The sequence below is a fragment of the Lepus europaeus genome, chromosome 2 (assembly GCF_033115175.1).
Source record: "Lepus europaeus isolate LE1 chromosome 2, mLepTim1.pri, whole genome shotgun sequence".
Lineage (NCBI taxonomy): Eukaryota > Metazoa > Chordata > Mammalia > Lagomorpha > Leporidae > Lepus > Lepus europaeus.
This window is the reverse complement of record NC_084828.1, coordinates 74,958,149-74,980,024: the sequence shown is the minus strand read 5'-3', so window position 1 is coordinate 74,980,024 and position 21,876 is coordinate 74,958,149. Positions and strand designations below refer to the sequence as shown.

The following is a 21,876-nucleotide window of genomic DNA, read 5'->3' as shown; positions in this document are numbered from 1 at the left end:
CCCAATATCTTTTCAATATTAGTGGTAAACAAAAGAGAGAGAATTGGGGTAGATACAACAAATGCTCACTCACATCCAATTCTCTTCTTCTTCCCCCCAAAGAATCTTGAAGACAGCCTTGACAATAGAAATTGATTTGTCCAATGAACTGTCTATAAAAGTGATATGAATCAGTATTGGACAGAAGCATTTAGAAAACTTGTGAGCAATCCATCCTTCTCTTCCTGTTTTATGCTCACTACAGAGGATGTATACATAAGATATGAAATTATATTATGATAGGTTATTTATCTGGGGTATTGAGTTGCCATATCAAAGATATTTGTCCCAGATGATCATCCTAACTTGAAGTAAATGCCCTGTGAGCAATAAACAATACTTTGCTATTTCCTTTGACAAATTAACATTTTTGTAATTGTAGCATAGCCTACTGAATAGTTACTGGAATACATGGTATGTTAAGGTATCAATAATGTCATATAAATGCCTCTTTAGACCTTCATTTTTAGATAAGCTGAAAATAAGACTGGAGATAAAGATGAAAATATCTAAAGGAAAGCAGGAGATGACAGAAGGAACAAACCAATTAAATGACAGTAGAAGAAATGAGAGAGGTTGGAAAAGTAGATAACTTGAAAGGATAAAACTCCCTTAGAGTTCTGAGTAGATTCCCATGGTATAAAATAATCTATTATGACAATGAGTTTAGTTCTTAAAGAGCTGAGTCTAGATAATAGAAATTTTAATAATTATTTTTTGCTTAAAAATAAAAAGATTCTTGTTCAAGCTGAAGGAGAATTTATTGCTTACAGAGTAGATCACATAAAAGGTGGCACTGGCCACAGGAACAACTGATTGTTTAGCTTGTAATGCTACCGGGCTCTGTATGTCAATTCTGAGTTTGTCTTATATGTTGACCTAATGTTTTCTTAATATAAATTAATCTTTTCCATAAGGTAATGAACGTGGCCCATTGCAGCCCTGAAATCACTTTCCAAAATATTTGACATTAAAGAGAAAAGATATTATTTCTAGTCCTTTAGGCTATAAATTTCCTGGAGCAGGACCTTGCAAGAGTTGTGTATCTGTCTCGGGTCAATCTCAATAAGCAAACTTTTGGGCAATGTAGGATAGAAAAGATTCCTTACCCACTGCAAGGTTCTTGATTGAGACCTCCATAATAAAAATCTAGGTAAATAAGAGGTAGGCATGCACATTTATTTAATACGAATTTTACATGTTGTAAGTCATTAGAAATGAATATCCAAAGAAATAGCAAAAATTCTATTTTTGGAGGACAGAATGATGTGACCTAGTGGTCAGAAACTTACAGAAATAGTGAAGCATGTTTCTCCAGATTCTTCCCGGTACCCCTGTGTCTTCAGAGATAGACATTTCTTTTCTCTGGGAATATGGAGTATGCCCATCACTGGACGGAATTCAGGGAGAAAGGAGGAAGAAGGTAGAGTGACCTTTCTAGCTTTTACAGCCTGACCCAGGGAAGAAAAGTGAAAGGAAGGGGAAAGTGGAGAGTAGCCCTCATGCTTCTGCTGTTTTCTCAATTTCTAAAGTGTTGTGTGTCAAGAAAGTGTTTCCTGTACCTCATCATTAATGGCTCAACTTGGCTCATGAACCCAATCTTATGGCCCAGCCTCTCACTTGTCTCCCTTCACTCAGGGTGTCCTTGCCCATCCTGCAAGATTAACCACTTATCAAAAGGAATTCGCTGAGTTGAGGGAGTGATATGGCTGGCTCTACAAAGTTCTAATTACTGGATTCAAGAAGTAATTTTCTTCTCCATTGAGTAAAACCTTGATGGCTGGTATTGTTTAGAGGGGTTTTGTTCAGGGGAAATACCATATTTGGGGCAGAAGGTAACCCCACCCCCTGCATATAACCCTTCAGACCAATTGAAATCCATCTGACCATGATAAAATTCCTTGAAGAGCCCAGTACTGCTGACAAATCAGAGTTAGACCATGAGCATTACTGCCAATGGGGAACCTGGACATGAACTGATCAAACACCACTGAGCCCCAACTTCATAAGAACCTTTACCCGTAACCTCTCAGAGAGCCTGGGAATTACATGATAACTTCTGAGCTTGCTCTGTGCCTTGCAAATAGATACCTACTACCTTCACCACCCTGATGTCAGTGATTGGCTTTGTGTGTGACAAGTGTGTATCTGACAGGTTTGGGGCTTCCATACCAACTCATCCAACTGGTTTTGAGGTGTGTTTTACAATCCTATTTCACCAGATATTTGAAACAGATTATAGAAACTTCCTTTGGAAAAACTTAGGTAAGCAGTTTGTCAAACTTGGCCAGGTCATTTGGTTGACACTTGGTTTTGGAACAGTCAAGATAAAAATGGAAAGATGGAATTTTTAAATGATAAATGTTGCCAGGGAAAGGCAACACTAGAGAAAGATGTATAGATACAATTGGGCTTTATTATCCTAATGATTGTGGCAAATCTAAGCTAAGTCACACCTAGGCAGGCTATTGCTGCAGGTTGGGTTATTATAAAGGAGCACTGGGCATTTGAGAGACACTGGGGGAACTTAAAGGAAAGTGAACTTATAAGAGATCAGATAAGATAGGAGGAACTTGTTAGCTAGTTTCATGGAGGCAAGATTTAAATGAAAAAGACAACAACAGAGACACTTTATCATAGAGAGAGCTCCACTAGAGTGTGAGCTTGGCCATGCTATTTAGGAAACTGCATCACAGGGTCAGAGGAAAGTCTGTTAAAAATTATATCTGGGGAGATTCTCAGAAGCACCATCTGGGAGAAGGAATTTAGGAACTTGCTCATGACTTGTATCTGGAGCAGAAAGCAGAGATCTGGAGCTCACAGGGCAAAGACCATTGCTTTCCTTCGGTCAAAATGGAGCATTAATATTAGGAAACAGCCTAACTAAGGGCAAAGGATTTTTGGGGCTCGGAAAATTATATGGTCACTGGCTAACACCCCAAACAGCTCATTCATCTTGATGGTGATTCATTTCTATTTAAAGATCCTAAAAGCACCTGATATTCTCCAAAGTTGTCTTTCAGGTTTTCTTTCACATTACAGGGAGAGATGCGATCATTAGGCACCTTGTACTGTCCCAACCCTTACTGCAAGAGCAGAAGAGTCAAAAAGTATTCAGAGGTTGCCATTTACTTCATCTTAATATTAAGATCTCCATCTCAAGAGGAGATTAAGCCTTACTACCATGATACTCAGTCTGCAGAGCATGTTTCTGTACTGCACCTGCTTGGATTTGTACCCATCCCTACATATGATGACAAGGACTTCCCCTCTTATGTATTATTTCTCCCCAAAATAAGACATTCATTTCCCCTGCTCCTGGAAAGACAGTTTTGGAAACTATTCCTTGTGGTCTCCTTATTTGCTGCAACTAAATTATTTGCATGGCAGTGCCTTCTGGTGAGTTTCCTATAATCTGCTGGGAAATTGGCCCATAATGTTGGGTTGATAACAATACCTCAAAATATGCTACTTTGGGCTTAAAACTGAGAGCAACTGGGGAGCAGCAAATACAACAAAGGGCTTTCTTTGAAGTTCCCTTTTCTACCTAAAGACTAGATCAGCCAAAGAGGAGCACAGTTTCTTGAATCTTGTAAGATTCCATTAACCAAGGAAAAATAAACATATCAAGAGGAAAAGCCTGAAAATAAAACACTACACAAAGAGACCAGAGGAACTTTGTCCCAGGCTACTGTCTAATATTTGGACCTATTTATTTCCCCTCAAATTCATTTAGGATCTCTAGTCACCTTTATCTCTACTTTCCTATGAAGTGGGTATTTCAGCAGCAACCATCTGGCCCTTCTTTGATTTCATATCATACTTTGCATGGCTCCCATGCTCATGTGCACATTAAATGAATCCATGTGCTTTTTCTCTTACTAATTTATTGTCAATTTGTTTTTGCTGACATAAAAATCAAATCTTGAGAAGGAATTTCCTTTAACCCCTACAAACCTCAGAAAATTCAAAATCCCTGAGTAGGGTCCTACTGACTGGAAGACAATGTTATGGAATAGACAGCCTGGTTCATGTTTAAATAAGTGAAAAGATAAATTAGAAGTCTGGACTATCTGAGATACATAATCTCAATATAGTGGACAAAGAAGTTCTAACTAAATGTCATAAACACAATTTGTGCACCTGAACTGATTAATACTGCAGAACATTTCTGGAAAGTATAATCTTCAGAGGTGGGATCTTCACATTATGATGTCAATATTTCTGTGATCCAAAATGCAAATACTATGGGATACTCAAAAGTCATGAAACTCCACCTTATGAAAAAAAAATTCTGCATGGATTTCAATATATTTTGGACAAAAATAAATTTATCTTTTAATTTCATTTTTTTCCCACAACTTTCAGAGTACCCTGACAGTGCCATTTGAGGAAGACTCCTGATGAATTTGTTAGATAACACATTTTGTAGGAGGAAAGTAGAGGCATTTGTTTGGATCCAAGGTGTATTACTTTGGGAGGGATGCAATCTTCCATAACATCACCCAATGAGGCACCCTGGTCAAGTCAGTGCAATAGGAGGGCACTGTGTTGTAGACAGAGGGCAGATGCAATGAGAGAGAAAGAAACTTAAAAGGAAGGTCAAGCAGCACAATTTTCTCTGGGGTTGCACATGGTAAGAAGTTCAGCAAGATCAGCACAGGTCAGAAAGCTATGAACACCTTCTTGGCCGCAGCTACAAGATAACTCTTTAAGTACTATAGATTTGTCAGACCAATTTGGGTAAAAGCATGACTATTAAAATGAGGGGAAAGAAAGGCATAAATGAAGGGGGAATTTAAAAAGAAAGAACAGGTACGGCTCTGCCCAGGGTCAGACTATCTCTTCAGAACAGACAAAGAAACTTATGCAAAATTTATGATGGACTTAGATCTAGGACACTGCATGCTTTGAAACTCCAATCTATTTAAATGATGATAAATGTCACAGCTGTCCTCTTTTATAGAGTGATTTGCCCAGCAGAAGAGGGAGATTTTTAAACTGTCTACCAAAGAGAGGATAAAAATCACTTAAAATTGGTCATTCAGACAGTCTCATAAGTCTCTTAAGTTGCAGAAAGTTATATTCCTTTAAGGTGAACATACAAATAAATAATAACATAAGAATGAATCAATGGTCCATCTAGTCCTAAATTTGATTATGTCCAAAGGAAGATATTTTTAATTATGTCAGTCATAAGAACTCAGTAGAAAATGATCTTTTTTTTCAACACCTTATCATTAATTCTCCCTTTGTTAATTTAAACATGTCAGAACCCAGCAACATGGCTCTTTCTACTTTGCTGTGTACTGAAATTCACAGCTCACTATATGAACAAGTATTTTGCTTTTCTGATGTTGACTTTTCAAGAGTCAAGTTTCATTCCTAGGATCTGGTGAGCAACTAGGTATTTACCCTGTTTCCAAAGTTCAGTATTTTATTATTGTACATGTAAGCATCCCCTCCCTCCAGGAGCCCTGCCATTGGTACTAAGGAAAAATAAAGGGGCATGTGGAACTGACAACTGAGGAAATATTCTTCCTTTTTTGGCTATGACTATTTAACTGCTGTTCCTAAGAAGATGTGACCAGAAGATTCAGTTATTCAGACAACATATGCCTCATTCTCAGTGGTGAAATTGTCATGCTGTTATATGAAAAATGCAAATAACAAAATAATATCTATTGTAATGCTAGCATTTGCATAGAGCTATTTATGCACATATGTACCTATAAACACAGAATATCTCTGGAAACACATTAAAAAACAGAAGTGCTGTTGCTATTAGGGAAGGCTATTCATGACAAGGGGAAAGACTAAAGGGAAATTTACTTTTCACTGTGGACACTGTGAACCTTTCAAGGTTGTGCCAATGCATGCATTACCTATGAAAATGACAATTAACCAGCTAAGCGATGAGAACAATGTGGTGGAATTGACCTTTCTAGGACTTTGGGGTTTCTACAGCTAGCTGACATAGAGTTTTATTATTGAGCCTATGTACTATTAGTATTTCTACCTTGCCTTTTGGTGAGATGGGTAAAATATCATTTGCTTAGTTTCTATTTTGTTGTCTTTCACTTCTGAGAGCCATTGAGGGAATAGTGCAGACTGCATTCTTTGTTGAAATACTCAAGGTTTATAAAATAAGAATCTTCTGTCAGACTACAAAAATGCCAGGCCAAAGAAACCCTATTGGTATGTAGATAAAAGTATGGGGTAGGGTTGGTATGTGGTATACGATGTCAGAAATTTAACTTTTCCTCGATCAGCAGGATTTGGGATAATCCCAGGGAAAGGAAGGGAAAAAAGACTTTACAGATATGAGACAAGAATACAAATCTAGGGAAAAGAAAAAATTCTCACAGTTACAGCATTGTATTTGTCAAATATATTTTGGTTATAAGTAGCAAAAATTTATTTGAACTACCTTGAGTTAAATAGAAAAATTTACCAGAAGGATATGGAGGGTCACCCCCACACTCTATGAGGGATATAGAGTACAGCAATGCCATGCTGTCAAGGTTGTCACTCCAGATTGTCTCCCCTCTCTCAGCTTCTCACTGCTTTCTGCCTTTACTCTCTCGGATCTGCTTTATGAACATGGTAAGGAACATGGCTGCTAACAGAGAGAAGGCTTTTGTAGTTTCCCCAACAGAGGAAGAAATACTCTTTTCACCTGAGCTCTGGTTTGAACTATCCCAGGGAAGAAGTCCAGTTGGCCTAGCTTGGTGCACATGCCTATCCTTGAGTTGGTCAACACAGGTTAGGATTATTACAGGTGTATTCTCGTTAGTAACTAACTTCTGTAATCTCAGATTTGATATGGGGGCAAAAAAAAAATCTCAAAATGAAATAATAAATGAAATAATGGTGTTTTTATAAAAAGGGATATAAACAATAGATAAAAAACATAAAGGTAGAAGAATAGCAAAGAGTTAATGAGGTGTAATTGCCGACACAACAGCCTATCTCCTCATAGACCTTTGAACTACCTCTGATAGTTAAGAATATTTAATAAAACCACATATGAGAGAAAGGCAACTGGTTGAATTCCCTTCAAGAGTAAATGACTGATGGGTTGTCTCCTTTCTGAGATCAGAACCTTTTGTCTGGGGAGAGAGAGAAGAGCAAGCTTAGAGTTCCTGAAGGCAATAGGAGATAGGAATTTTATTCCATCGACAATCCATCTTTAAAGTCTTCCTTTCCTTTCTTTATATCCAATTTCTTTCTTTTATTCTAATTAGAATCATTGGGGTATTCATACCAACATCAAATGCATAGAGGTTGTATATCTCCATCATTCATATTGTGATGTATAGCATTCTGGAATGTTTTATAATGTCATTATGAATGGGGACCCTGGAGTTCTGGAATGTTTTATAATGTCATTATGAATGGGGATCCTGGAGTTACACAATGAATAAGTCTTTATTTTCAAGTGGTCATACTTGTCTGTTTTCAAAAACTAATGTTGCATTCTTGCCATGCATATACAAAAAATGTAAAAGCCCATGGAAAATGTGTATTGTGAGAAGACCACTCATGGTTATTAAAATATTCTAAAACAAAGTAAGCTTGTAGTAACTTACTATAACATGTCTGAACAGGATCTAATTTGAGACACAGAGGAAGAAAAGACATCAGTGTGAAAAGATAGCCTATTAGGCAATAGGAATTCTGGCCAAATTAAGGCAACAATTTGATCATGTGGCTTGGATAGAAGAATTAGGGAAATCATTGATGCTTTATGAACAGTTTAAGGGAACAACACTGCAAAAACGTCAGCAACTCACAAATAGATGACTCATTTTAAGGAAGTATATGATGATGTTGAAAATGAAACCCACAACTACAGACTGTCATATCCATTTGTGGGAATAAAATTAATACTCTTTCATGGCTATTTGGGGAGGACTGATGATTAGCAACAGAAAGCCACAGAGATCACAATCAGTTCAGCTTGCATAATTCTGACAGAAAACTTAAAGTGGAACAAACCTTCTGCGTAACATGTAGCAAAACTTTTGTGTCCAGATCACCTGCAAACAAGATCAAAGTTTCAATGGAAATTGTACATATAGCATCAAGATCCTGAAGCATTAATTTGAAGAATTGTAACTAGAAATGAAGCAAGATTTTTTTTTTTACCAGTATGGTGCTGAAGATGTAGCACAATCAAAGCAATGGCTACCAAGAAGGAGAAGTGAATCAGTCCAAGCAAAAGTAGACCAGCAAAGAGCAACTGTCATGGCAATAGTTTCTTGGGATGCTTGAAGCATTTTGCTTATTGATATCCCACAGGATCAAAGGATGATATCTGCTTATTAAGAGTGTAACTGGAGAAAGTTAGCCAAATCTTGAGGGGTAACAGCCTGGGAGAACTTCACAGAAGAGTCCTCCCTTCTTATCAAACAAGGGCAATTTTGTGAGTTTTCATGGGAAATCATTAAACATCCACTTTACAGTAATGAATTGGCTTGTGACTTCTTTTGTTTCTTAATATTAAAACATCTCTAAAAGGCATATTTCAGTTGATAATGTACGAAAACCTGTATTGATATTGTTAAATTCACAGAACATCAGCTCTTTAGAGATAGACTAAATGGCTCACATCAATGCTTGAGCTTGATGGAGCTGATGTTGAGAAATAAAGGTCTTTTTATTTATATCTTTTAATTCAATTTTTTCATGAACTTTTACATCCTCTTCTACATGTATGGGGATTAATTCTTGAAAAAATTGCATTAAATGGCATAAAATATTTTTTTCACAAATGAGCTGGTAAACTAAGGCCTATATAAGCCAAATATGGCCTAATCCTTGTTTTTGTAAGTAAATTTTTTTTGAAGATTTACTTATTTATTTGAAAGGCAGAGTTAAATAGAGGCAGAGGCAGAGACAGAGAAAGAGGTATTCTATCTGCTGGTTCACTCCCTGGATAGCTGCTATGGCTGGAACTGTACCTATCTGAAGCCAGGAGCTTCTTCCAGTTCTCCCATGGGGTGCAGGGGTCCAAGGACTTGGGCCATCTTCTACTGCTTTCCCAGATCACAGCAGAGAGCCAGATCAGAAGTGGAACAGCTGGGACTTGAACAAATGCCCATATGGGATGCTGGCACCACAGGTGCAAGCTTTACCCATTATACCATAGTGGCAGCCCCTTTATAAATAAATTTTTATTGCAACACAGCTACATCTATTTGTTTACTTATTTCTTTTAAATTTTTAACACTTCCAAAAAGGGAACAAATTTCCTATATACTTATTTCTATTACTGCTCCCATACTACCTAGGACTAGAAATCTGAATGCTCTGTTTCCTTCTCATCATAAAGGGTCGTGGCCAACACCTCTGTAACAAAAGACAAATTAATAAGCGAAAAGCATAAGAAATTTATTTAATCACAGTTCTAGGTAACATGAAAGACCTCAGATTGAAGTCAAAGAATTTCTCTCTTACACAGAAAAATGGGGGAAAGTTATAGTAATATTTTTAGATTTTATAGTTGGGAAAAGTTTAGGGAAAATGGGTTCTAGTTTTTCTAATACACTTTGGGGAAGAGGAATTCTCGTCTTTATGGCCTGTCTTGAGGGAGAATGAAAGGAAAGATAGGACGGCAGGAAAATATCAGAGGGAAGCTTAGCTTCTTTTTATAGTTATTTATTTATTTTTTTGACAGGCAGAGTTAGACAGTGAGAGAGAGACAGACAGAAAGGTCTTCCCTCCGTTGGTTCACCCCCCAAATGGCCACTACGGCCAGCACTGCGCCAATCCGAAGCCAGGAGTCAGGTGCCTCCTCCTGGTCTCCCATGTGGGTGCAGGGCCCGAGGACCTGGGCCATCCTCCACTGCCCTCCCGGGCCACAGCAGAGAGCTGGACTGGAAGAGGAGCAACCGGGACAGAATCCTGCACCCCGACCAGGACTAGAACCTGGGGTCGCCACAGGCGGAGGATTAGCCAAGTGAGCTGCGGCGCCGGCCCTAAACTTAGCTTCTGAGACCTTCACTTTTGGGTATTGTATTCTGGGCACCAACACCACCATGGCAGAGATGGGTACATTATAAAAGAGACCATGGGAGTGTAGTCCATAATGCATAAAATATTTACTATCTGGCACCAGAAAAAGTTTGTTTCTGGATCAGAACTTAGACTAAATAGAAATTTTCTATTGACCTGGTAAAAAAAAGTCATTCACATGATGTTATTTTATGACAAATAAAATTTTGTTTAAGTAAATAAAGGATGAGAATGGGTCAGTTGGAGGGAGAAATTGAAGCTCAAGATGGGTGTGTAGATCATGGAATCCAGTTCTGATGGTTATAAGTAGGCCCAGGAAAACTAAACAGTTTGTTGTAAGTGACATATATTTAACGCTTGACTAATGTTCTTCTACAACACCCTTTGAAATAGCTCCACCGTATTTTCTATCTGAATGTCTTCATTTGAAAACTGTCTTCCCTTCATTTTTAAGTTTTTAATCTTCCCAAGTCCTTCAATTAGTAGTATTGATGTGTTCACCTTGATTTTAAGCACTTCATTATTGTGACTGCACCACAGTCTCTGTAATATGCTCTCATTAATTATTCTCAACTTTCCCACTCTTTCTGTCCTTTTTCTTAATAACTCCATATGCCCCTTCCCTATGTGATGAGTTCTTTACAAATGGCAGTTTCAGATTAACTGCTGGGTATTCCCTGTACTTTTTCATTAATGAGCCTAACTCTACCAGATGTTCTCATATTCCTCTTTGATTCTAGAAAGTCACCTTGGATAATATTGAAACTAGGAATCCTGGGGCTTTGAGGTATAAAGTTCAGCATATAGTGATTAAGAAATGTAGCCCAGTGATTATGTCCCTCCCGTACCATCAGCTTTGAGGAAGGTATTCAGTATCCCCTCCCTCATCTTGCCCTGCAAGCACTCTACCCAAAGATACAGGTTGACTTTTTCCTAGCCATTCCGTCATATAGGACTTTGGAGATTCCTTATAAGTTGGAAGTAGAAGGACCACTGGTGGGCAATTCCATCAGGGCAGTGTATCCAAGCCCAGGGAAGGATTTGACAGTACAATAAGATATCTGTTCAATTGCAAACAGAAGGATTTAGTTTATAGCGTAACATAATATGAAAATAGCAATACTGATTAAAAGTGAAGAGACCCAGGTTTTAAGTCCTGATAGGTAATTAATGTCCTGTGGGATCCTAGGTGATCTGGGCAGCCTTTGTGTACCGCAGTTTCCTCATCAGTGAAAAAAGGAGGTTGAGAAAAAAATAAATCAAGTGTGCCTTCTAGTTAGTGACCGTATTTTCCGAGCCCCAAATTAGGACATATGCTCTGACAAGTGGAATGATACTTATGGGGACAATGAGACAGGAGATTTGAAATATGGATTATCCTAGGAAATCTGGAACATATGGCTGCCATATTTCTAGTTATCAAATTCTCTGAGATTTAAGGCCCTATTATTGCTTTTGTGTATTTAAGAACTTTCAAAAATTTATGAGTTGTTAATGATCCTGGCCACAAATTCTATTAATTTTTATGCCTCTTGGTTTCTCTGCCTTCACTTTGTCACTGCATTCTTCAAATTCCAAAGCAAATTTCTCTGTGCTCTATTCACACATTAAAAAATATTTAGAGGTGCTACTCTAGGGTTGCTAGATACAGTTCTTCTTAGGTGCTACTCTAGGTTTGCTAGATACAGTTATCCATGTTGTGCCCTGTACCAGGTATTCGTACAGTAATAGAGGGACAAAAATACAGTCCATATTCTCACCAAGAGCAGGACAAGTCTATCTTGAGGAACTGCAATGAATTCAGCATTCACACAGGTGATTTTCCTGGGTTACACACTAGCACATAGAGGACTTTGAGATAAACACAGTCCTTGTCTTAAAACATGTAGCTGTGTTGGAAGAGTAGATATTAAAATAAAGAATTATAAAAAATGCTAAGTACCATGGTGCTTCAGAAATTTCATACAACAATAGAATTAAAAGATAATGTTAATTTCATGCAAAAATTTTTTGAAATCCATGTAAATTTTTCATAACACACATTTTCCAGGAAGTTTTGGAAGATCCCCTCATACTTTGAGGGGAGTGAACCAGAGTGGAGATGGGAGGGAAAAGAGAGCAGAAATCTCAGAGGAAGTTGCTATTGAAGTCCCTGAAAATCATGGGCCCACTTCCTGGAGAGCTCAATTAAGAAATGCTCCAGGGGACAGCATTGTGGTGTAGCTGGTTAGGCTGCCACCTGTGATGCTGGCATCCCATATGGATGCTGGTTTGAATCTTGGTTGCTCCACTCCAGTCCTGCTTTCTGCTCATGGACTGGAAAAAGCACTGGAAAATGGTCCAACTGCTTGGGCCCCAGCACATGTAGGAGACATGGATGAAGCTCTTGGATCCTGGCTTTGGCCTGGCCCAGCGCTGGTTGTTGTGGCCATCTAGGGAGTGAACCAGTGGATGGAAGATCTCTGTCTCTCCCTCTCCCTTTGTGTAACTCTCACTTTCAAATAAATAAATATATCTTTAAAAAAAAAAGAAATGCACTTTAGGGTAGGTGTTGTGGTGAAGAGGGTTAAGGTTCTGCTTGGGACTACAGCATCCCATGTCAAGTGCTGGTTCAAGTCCTAGCGCCTCTGCTTCTGATCTAGCTTCCTGCTCATGGCCTGGAAGGCAGCAGGTGACAGCCCAAGTACTTGGCTCCCTGCCATCCAGGTGGAATTCCTGGTTCCTGGCTTTAGCCTGGCCCAGACCTGGATGTTGTGAACATTTGGGAAGTGAACCAGTGGATGGAAGCTCTCACTGTATCTCCCTCTCTGTCACTGCCTTTCAACTAACTAGCTAAATAAATACATAACTTAAAAAAAAAAAAACAATAGCAGGAGTTGTCACATAAAACAATTTATTTGTAGCGAATAAGGGGAATCATTTCAAAAGGTGTAGTTCTCTGAGCAGGTGAAACAGGTAATTTTATTTTAGGGAAACTCAATATGTAAGAGGGAAAGTGCTTGCCATCACACAGATGTGTGGGTATAAGTTCATGCAGGCAGAGTCTAGATATTGTACACAAACATCACATGTTATGGTAATGAGGTTTAAGCTTCTCTTGGGATAGTGAACTTAGTGTTAAAATGGAGCAAATGGTGACCTTTGCATATGTTTTGAAGCTTCTGCAAGAAGCTTCCCTTGCATCAATAGGGTCTAGACTAATTTGGGGGCCTGGTGATTGCATCTGTACCTAGAATACAATTGAAATCCTGAAAGACAGCTTTAGAGAACATGAGGTGTTTTGGAAGCTTGAGGTCTTGATATAGAAATGGATCATGATCAAGACTTTTGAGCAGTGACATAGGTACCTTCTTAGTATATCATTTCATCTCAGGATGGAGAGCTGCTATAAACTGGTCACGTTTGTGGATATTTATTGTATCACCTTTTCTAAAGGATGGAGCTTCAATGTCAGGTATAAAAAGATAAAACTGTAGTGGGGGAAATAATGTTGTTTCTCTTCTTCAACAAGGTCATGGAGTTAAGGCAGAGCCAATACAATTTCTGCTTAAGAAAAGAGAACTTCTGGGGCTGGCACTGTGGGATAGTAGGTTGAGCCTCCACCTGTGGCACCAGCATCCCAAATGGATGCTCCTGTTCCATTCCAGCTCTCTGCTAAAGGCCTGGGAAAGCAGTAGAAAATGGCCTGAGTGCTTGAGACCATGCACCCACATGGAACACCCAGAATAAGCTCCTGGCTCCTGGCTTTGGATCGGCCCAGACCTGACCATTACAGTCATTTGGGGAGTGAACTGGCAGATGGAAGATCTCCGGGTCTCTCCCTCTGCCTGTCTGTAACTCTGCCTAGCAAATAAACAACAAAATTAAAAAAAAAAAAAAAAGAACAGAAAAGAGAACTTCAACTTCTGGCCTTACTTCTCTCTCATACTCTTAGAGAGGCATATACAAACAAGAATGAAATCCCACCAAAAATTTGCTATAGCCAAAGGAAATGATTGAGTTCAAGACACTCTTGCTCAGGTTAGCCAATGCAAGGCTTCACCTTGGGGCTTGAGATGAAAGCCAAGTAATTATTCTTTTGCTTTCTTAACTTACATGGTCCTAGTTCCCTTAGCAACCTCTCAAGGCAATTGGATAATGAAAGGCAGAGGTCTAGGACTCAGGAACCTATCATCAACTTCTTCCTACTACTAATTCTTATAATTACCATTTAACCTGGCTTTTAAAGAATGGCTAGGAGTTTGCCTGGCAAGCAAGTTGTGGAAAGGCCCTATAATCAAAAAGAATACCAGGTGCAGTGACATGAATCAGTGAATAATATTACAAATTCAGAAATTTCTGGATAGTTAGGTTGGGAATATTAAGAATCATGATGCTTTGGCCGGTGCCGCAGCTCACTTGGCTAATCCACCACCTGCAGCGCTGGCACCCCAGGTTCTAGTCCCGGTTGGGGTGCCAGATTCTATCCCGGTTGCCCCTCTTCCAGTCCAGCTCTCTGCTGTGGCCCAGGAGTACAGTGGAAGATGGCCCAAGTGTTTGGGCCCTGCACCTGCATGGGAGACCAGGAGAGGGCACCTGGCTCCTGGCTTTGGATCAGCACAGCGGGTTGGCCATAGCAGCCATTTTGGGGGTGAACCAAGGAAAGGAAGACCTTTCTCTCTGTCTCTCACTGTCTAACTGCCTGTCAAAAAAAACAAAACAGCCGGCGCCGCGGCTCACTAGGCTAATCCTCCGCCTTGCGGCGCCGGCACACCGGGTTCTAGTCCCGGTCGGGGCACCGATCCTGTCCCGGTTGCCCCTCTTCCAGGCCAGCTCTCTGCTGTGGCCAGGGAGTGCAGTGGAGGATGGCCCAAGTGTTTGGGCCCTGCACCCCATGGGAGACCAGGAGAAGCACCTGGCTCCTGCCATCGGAACAGCGCGGTGCGCCGGCCTTAGCGCGCTACCGCGGCGGCCATTGGAGGGTGAACCAACGGCAAAAGGAAGACCTTTCTGTCTGTCTCTCTCTCACTGTCCACTCTGCCCGTCAAAAAAAAAAACAACAAAAAAAAACAAAAAAAAAGGAATAATGATGCTTCTATATTAAAACTACAGATTTAAAAGTACAGATTTTATCCTGTAGTTGAAGGACAGAGCTAATGGAAGTTACCAAGTGATAGAATGCTGTAATAAGAATTCTTTTTAGTTTTTTTAAATCCACTTGAAAGGCAGGGACTACTTGTGCATGGTGGGGGCAGGGAGGAGGTGGGGGAGGGGGAGACAGAGGGAGAGAGGGAGAGAGTTTCCATCTGCTGGTTTGCTTTCACTCCCTGAATGCCTAAAGCAGCCTGGACTGGGTCCTGCTCAAGCCACGAACTCCATCAGGGTATCTCACATGGGTGACAGGGGCCTAAGCACTTCACCTATTATCTGGTGCCTCCCAGGTTGCATCAACAGGAAGCTGGATCCCAAATGTAGCAATGGGGACTCCCATATGGAATGTGTGGATTCCAAGTAGCAACTTAATCAGCTGTGCCACAACTCCCTCCCCTAGAAGTCTTTTATGGTGTGAACAGCAGATTGGAGCAGAGAACAACGTGGAAATCAGAAAAATCCAGCAGCAAATCACGCACAGGGCAACAGAAAAGGAATGGAGAGAAGGAAGCCTTTTCAACAGAGGACCCTTTAGACACGGCTATGAAGAACAGGAGGCAGCATAGATCCTAGGATGCTACATGCTGACATCGAGAATATGGGAGAGGGGTGGATTTTGTTGTTGGATCTGTGGGATGGAAATTATGGATAGTGGTTCATGTAAGGATTTAAAAATATTTTTGTGGGAGGTTGATTTGAGCTATCTGAAATGGAACACAGTGAGATTTGTGGGACAATTGCTACTTGATGTGAAAACAAAGACCCATTCTGCTCTGCCACTCAGCCCGACTCCTTTCATGAAAACTGTACAAGCATGTATTTGTTAAGTGGACAGCGTCAGGGACTAGAGCTATGGAGAGTGTACTGCAATCAGAGTAACAGAACTGTTACAAGAGACAATCTACTCTGATGTGCAAATAGTTTACTCATTTGGAAATTTAGTGACACAATTTGACTCAAATCAAGGACAGGGAAGTTGGACTGACACATTTTTAAAAGTACAATAGCTATATTATTCTAGGCACTTTATGCACATGAATTTTGTTTAATCTTCACAATAAAACAGTGCAGTAAATATTATTTCCTTGTTTTATAAAGAAGGACACTGGGACTGGGACTATTAAGTAGCTTGTGCAAGGAATATTGCTACTAAGTGGCAAAGTAATTACAGAAGCAGCTTCCCTTGGTCTCTTGCTCTTCTCAGTACAAGATGCCTCCTCTTTAGCCTACTTAAGAGTGAAGACAATTAGCGGCATCATTTGCATTTAAATAATGCATTTGCTAAGCACAGCTGATTCTTATCTATTTGTTAATGAATCCTGGATTCTATAAAAACCTTTGTGGCTTCCAGGGTCTTTTTCTCCTCACCCTTTCCCCATTTAATTGTGTCTTTTATAGTCTCTGGGACACATTGAGGTGACCTCAAATGCTGGTGGAATCAATGTACCCATGGTAGGTATTTGTAAACTTTTTCTGCTCAATTCAAGCTTCTCCCAATGGCTTTTTTTGGCCACTGAAATTTCATCGTCCATAGATTAGTTTCCAGGACCATGTTTCATTTCATTGGAATATAGTAGATGATCAATGAATATTTGCTGAATGAAGGGGAAACGTATGAATTTTTAGACTCCACATCCTCAGCCTGGGGTTCCCTACGTCTCCTACAGTGAACTGAAGCTGGCAGTAAGATGGGGCCCATGCAGGGTGCTGACCCCTTGACCAACTTCCAAATCCAGTCTGTCCAGACCCAGAACAAGATGCATCTTCCGTGATATCATCCTCATCCTCCTGCTTCAATGAAGTCCTTTCCCTCTGAACCCTCACAGACCCTTACTTGCTGTTGTTTAAAAAACGTACTTGTTGTTGTTTGTTGCTTTGTGTGGTAAATGTTTGTGTGTACGTTGATCTCGCTCTACTGTCTTTTTTGGTGCCCTGAGAGTGATGGCCACATCAGGGTCACTTTGGAGCTTTCCAGAGCTCAGGCGCATCCGCTTTCCACATGTTGTCTTCAGTAAGGTCAGGCAAAAGCAGGCTGTGTTTTCTCTACTATATTTTGTTCTCCTTGAAGGCAGAGATCAAGCCTTGTTCATTTCTGAATCAACTTCAGCCCTGAGAGCTCAGTAAATTGTTATTGGTGGCTCCGTGAATAGCTTTTTTCATTCTCTGTCAACAATCATATTGTGTCTACTTAATATCCTTCAACTGGGTGAGTTTTTGTAAAATATTCTTTTTCTCAGGCTTATTATTTCTGATTGACCTTCTCTCCAAATTAGGGCAAACTATCAAGGATTTAGAGAATTTCAAAACCTTGAAAGAAGCAACTCAGCAGAAAGTCTGTGAGAGGAAGCCAGTGGGATGGTCGAGTTTGGAGAGAATGCAAAAGCAGTGTCTGTCAGAATGAAGGGATTAAAAAAAGGGAGGGAGAGAGAGAGAGAGGAAAGGGAAGGGCATGAGAGAAGGCAGATCTTGTAAGGAGACGGACAAGGAGACAGAAATGGGCAAGGTGGGAAAACACAGGAGGTGGACAGTTAGGCAAGAAGCAAGCAGAGCTGGAACTTTTATCACATGTTCTACCATTAAGACAAGTTAGGGGGCTGGCACAGTAGCAGGTTTACGCCCTGGCCTGAAGCACCGGCATCCCATATAGGTGCCAGTTCGAGTCCCAGCTGCTCCACTTCCAATCCAGCTCTCTTACAGCCTGGGAAAGCAGTAGAAGATGGCTCAAGTGCTTGGGCACCTGTACCCGCGTGGCAGACCGGAAGAAGCTCCTGGCTTCGGATCAGTACAGCTGCAGCTGTTGCAGCCATTTGGAGAGTGAACCAGTGGTTGGAAGACATCTCTCTCCCTCCCTCCCCCCCTTCCTTCCCCTTCCCCTCTCCCTCTCTCCCTCTCTCCCTCTCTCCCTCTCTCCCTCTATGCTTCTGTATCTCCACCTTTCAAATAAACAAATATTAAAAAAGACAAGTTACACTGCAGAACACACAAACATCTATATGTTAAGGCACAATAACAGAAGAAGGGAGAAATTTTTAAGAGAAATGAACATGAAAAGGTAAGGAAAAGAGAGGAGAAAGTGTAAGCAGGGGGCACGGGGGTGGGGTGTATTGAGCAGGATGTTGTCAACCAAACCAGGAACCTTGGACAAGAGACTCTGGCTGAGAGCACATGCAGTGCCCTCCTTGCGATGAAGACTGGGACAAAGATTTGTGGGACCAGACCAGCACCCCATTTGTCTGGGGCACAGCCAACTTCTGTGGCAACAACAGCCCTGCAAGCAACATAGTTATGGAACATAAGAGTAACTTGGCTTCAGGCATGCGGGTGCCCAAATCTCTGCCCTATGTGCTGCCATGGAAGAACAATGGAAATGCACAGTAACTGAATATCTGTCTCATCAAATGCCAGAAACTAGAAGACTCATTTGTTCCTGCTGCCCATGAGTTCTTCATTTTTTTCCTCCTAATCTGATTATAGAATGATAAACTGTGACTTTCAAAAAAAAAAAAAAAAGGAAGAATAAATTAATTTCAATGGCAAAAAAAAAAAAAAAGGGAATCGTTGCTATTGGCCTATTTCCACATTTAAGTGAAACATTATTTGGGGGAAATTTAATTTTTTCTTACTGAGTGTTTTTCTTTTTCATAAATATCTTATTTTTGATGAAAAAATATTAGAATTAATTTTGGGTGCAATGGCAACTCTGCATTGATAACCCTGATTATTGTAGTCTTACTTAATGGAAGAATAAATTAATTTCAATGGCAAAAAAAAATTTTTTTTTTTTTTATAACTGAAGCCATTTTATTATGTAGAAATTCCTTTTTCCTATTTTAAGTAAAGAAAGTCCATTCTTGAGAATGTGTTGTCCAACAACTAAAACACTTTCGGGATTTGTTACTTGTCTGTGACTAATACTGACTCCGCCTTCTGTGATCATGCGATACCCGCGGGGGCCGTCGGGAATGGCGTTGGCTTTGCGGCGCGTGTCTAGGACGCTGGTTCCGGGGTCAAGAACTAACTCAGAAAACGCAGCTTCTCTGAACAACTCCTTTAACTCCTGACCAGACAGCACCTCGAGAGCATCGATGCTGCTGTGATAGAGGGCCTGGGTGCACCTTTTGGTGGAGTCCAGGCCTTCTCGGCCATGAACGAGCTTGGTGACTTCCGCAGCCAGTCGCTTCTGGGGCACCCGCTTTTCTGGCTCTTTGAGGTGCAGCTGCATGAGGTGGTGGATCTCTGGAAGGGGCAGGAAAGTGAAGAGCTTCAGGTACCTTTCCACGGCGCTGTCCTGCTGCCTCAGGAAGAACTGCTACAGCTCAAACGGAGATGTCCTATCTCTGCTGAGCCATACGGCGTTGCCGGCCGACTTCCCCAGCTTCGCTCCCGTGGTGCTTGTGATGAGAGGAACAGTGATTCCGAACACATCTTCTCCAGTCAGCTTGTGCACGAACTCGTATCCGGACATGATATTGCCCAGCTGGTCAGAGCCGCCCAGCTGCACCCGGCACCCGTAACGCTGGAACAGGTAGTAGAAGCCGTAGGCCTGCAGCACCTGGTAGAGGAACTCGGCCAGGCTCATGCCCTTGGGGCTCTTGAGCCGTGCCTGCACGCTCAGCCGGCTCAGCAGCGTGCCCATGCGGAAGTGGCCGCCCACGGCCGCCAGGAAGTCCACCAGGTGCTGCTGCCCATACCAGGCCGAGTTGTCCAGCACCGTGAAGCTGCCCCAAGCGCACCCGTCGCCGAAGAGCTGCCGGTGGTTGTACGGGAGTTACCAGTCACCTCAACTCCACTTCTGTCGACCCCTATGACAGACACCTACTGCAGAACTCTGGCGCTGCCGCCACCTCGGCTGCTATGGCTGCTGCCGCTGCCACCTCTTCCTCCTACTACGGAAGGGACAGAAGCCCGCTGCGTCGTGCTGCAGCTGTGCTCCCCACAGTTGGAGAGGGCTACGGTTATGGGCCAGAGAGCGAGCTGTCTCAGGCTTCAGCAGCTGCACGGAATTCTCTGTATGACGTGGCCCGGTATGAGCGGGAGCAGTATGTGGACCGAGCACGGTACTCAGCCTTTTAAAAACTGGAGGTAGGATAATTGCGGAGAGTGAACATGTTGAGAAATGGTAGGAGAGAGCAAGGGGAGGGCGGAGGGCGTGGCAGGCAAGAAGACAGTAAGCACTGAGTTTGAGTAGATACGGGCTTCATTGTGAAGATGAGAGCTGCGTCTGCCTTTGATCAGCCGCATGGCAGCTCAGGATCAGATCAGAAAGCGAATGAGATGACAAGGCCGAGGAAACCACTGTGAGTTTTCTCCAGGAGGGAGAGAAAATGGGGGAAGGAACAAGGGAAGGAAGAAGGCTGCAGCCCTGGGCAAAAAGCCCGCCTGGCTCTTCACGCCAAGGCGGGCAGGGCTTGGCCCTGCTCCCGATGCCCTGTGCGGCCTTCGCAAGTCCAGCAAGGCAGCCAGAGAGAAGAGCACTTCCGGGAGACCCTGGGCCCCTGTTTCTTGAAAGCGGTCTTCACTCGCTTTGCTGACGCAGCCGGGGAGCTGACGGAAGAGAATTTGCTTAGCTCTAGGGACTTTCTGAAATGGGATTTCTTTACCCTAAGACAGGCCAGTACAAAAGACGAGATCTTTATTTCAAAGGGATATGTTTTCTTTTCATGTTCCTCTCCTCATCTTTAGAGCACTTACTTTATTGCTGAATTGCAAGAAAGACTGCGTGATGTGTAAATCTGACCATAACTACTCGCGGAGTTTCTTTGTAGATTTTTAGATTGCTTCGGATAAGACGCTTATAATACTAAAGCAACTGTTTGGATGATTTCTTAACTACATGAAGGGCATTGGAGAGTGGCCAAGAGACCCATAAATTAGAAAAATAAAGAACATGTTTTAGGAGCCTAGTCTGGATCATTCACTGGCTTGTGTGATCCTTTTTTAACTCGGGGGAAACTGAGGCTCAGCCATGGTCGCTGATTTCTTGAAGGGCTGGGGCTGAGATTTGGCAAAGCAGGATTGAAGTGTAGATTTCCCTTCTGTCTCTGTGTCTGTGTGTCTGTCTGTAGGTAGGTTTTTTTTTTTTTCCATTCCTAGGAGAGAGAGATTTCTAAGATAGATGATAGTGTAAGACACTTAAATAGGAGAGGACCCCCTTGCTCACATCATGCTGCTTCCAAAGAGCTGCTTACCATTTGAATATTCACATTCTGTTTAGTTGGGTACGCAGCCTGGAAAGTAACCAGGCTCACTGTGTCATCCAATTTTAAAGTCAACTGGGCAGAGAAAGTTAGGAGAGCTCAGTATGCAGAGATCCATGTCCTAGAAAATGGAAGAAGAAAGCCCCAGCAGAAATCACAGATGCTGTCCCTATCCTCAATGATTGTATAATTTAATGGGGTTTGTAGAGTACACATGAATAAAAGATGTAAAAACAGAGAGGAATCAAGATTTAAGTACACTCAAGTGAATATCAAAGAACCCCTTATTCCTGCATCTGTGTTTTTAAAGTTATTATTTAATTGAGAGAGAGAAAGAGACAGACAGATGGAGAAATCTATCATTGAGTATTTCATTCCCCAATGCCTACAATAGTCAAGACTGGGCTGGGCCAAACCCATGAACCCCAAACTCCAATCCAGGACTCCCATGTGAGTGGCAGAGGCCCAACTACTTGAGCGATCACTGTCT

At 41.5% G+C, this 21,876-nt stretch overlaps 1 protein-coding gene across 1 annotated transcript; it reads right to left on the bottom strand.

The window, feature by feature from the left end:
• Positions 1-18,973: 18,973 nt before the first annotated feature.
• Positions 18,974-19,957, bottom strand: LOC133751158 (tyrosine--tRNA ligase, mitochondrial-like; the record flags this gene model as incomplete). Its single annotated transcript, XM_062181019.1, is given in 1 exon segment — positions 18,974-19,957. A coding segment is annotated over 1 exon segment (984 nt), but the record flags the coding sequence as incomplete, so codon positions are not given.
• Between the last annotated feature and the right edge of the window lie 1,919 nt (positions 19,958-21,876).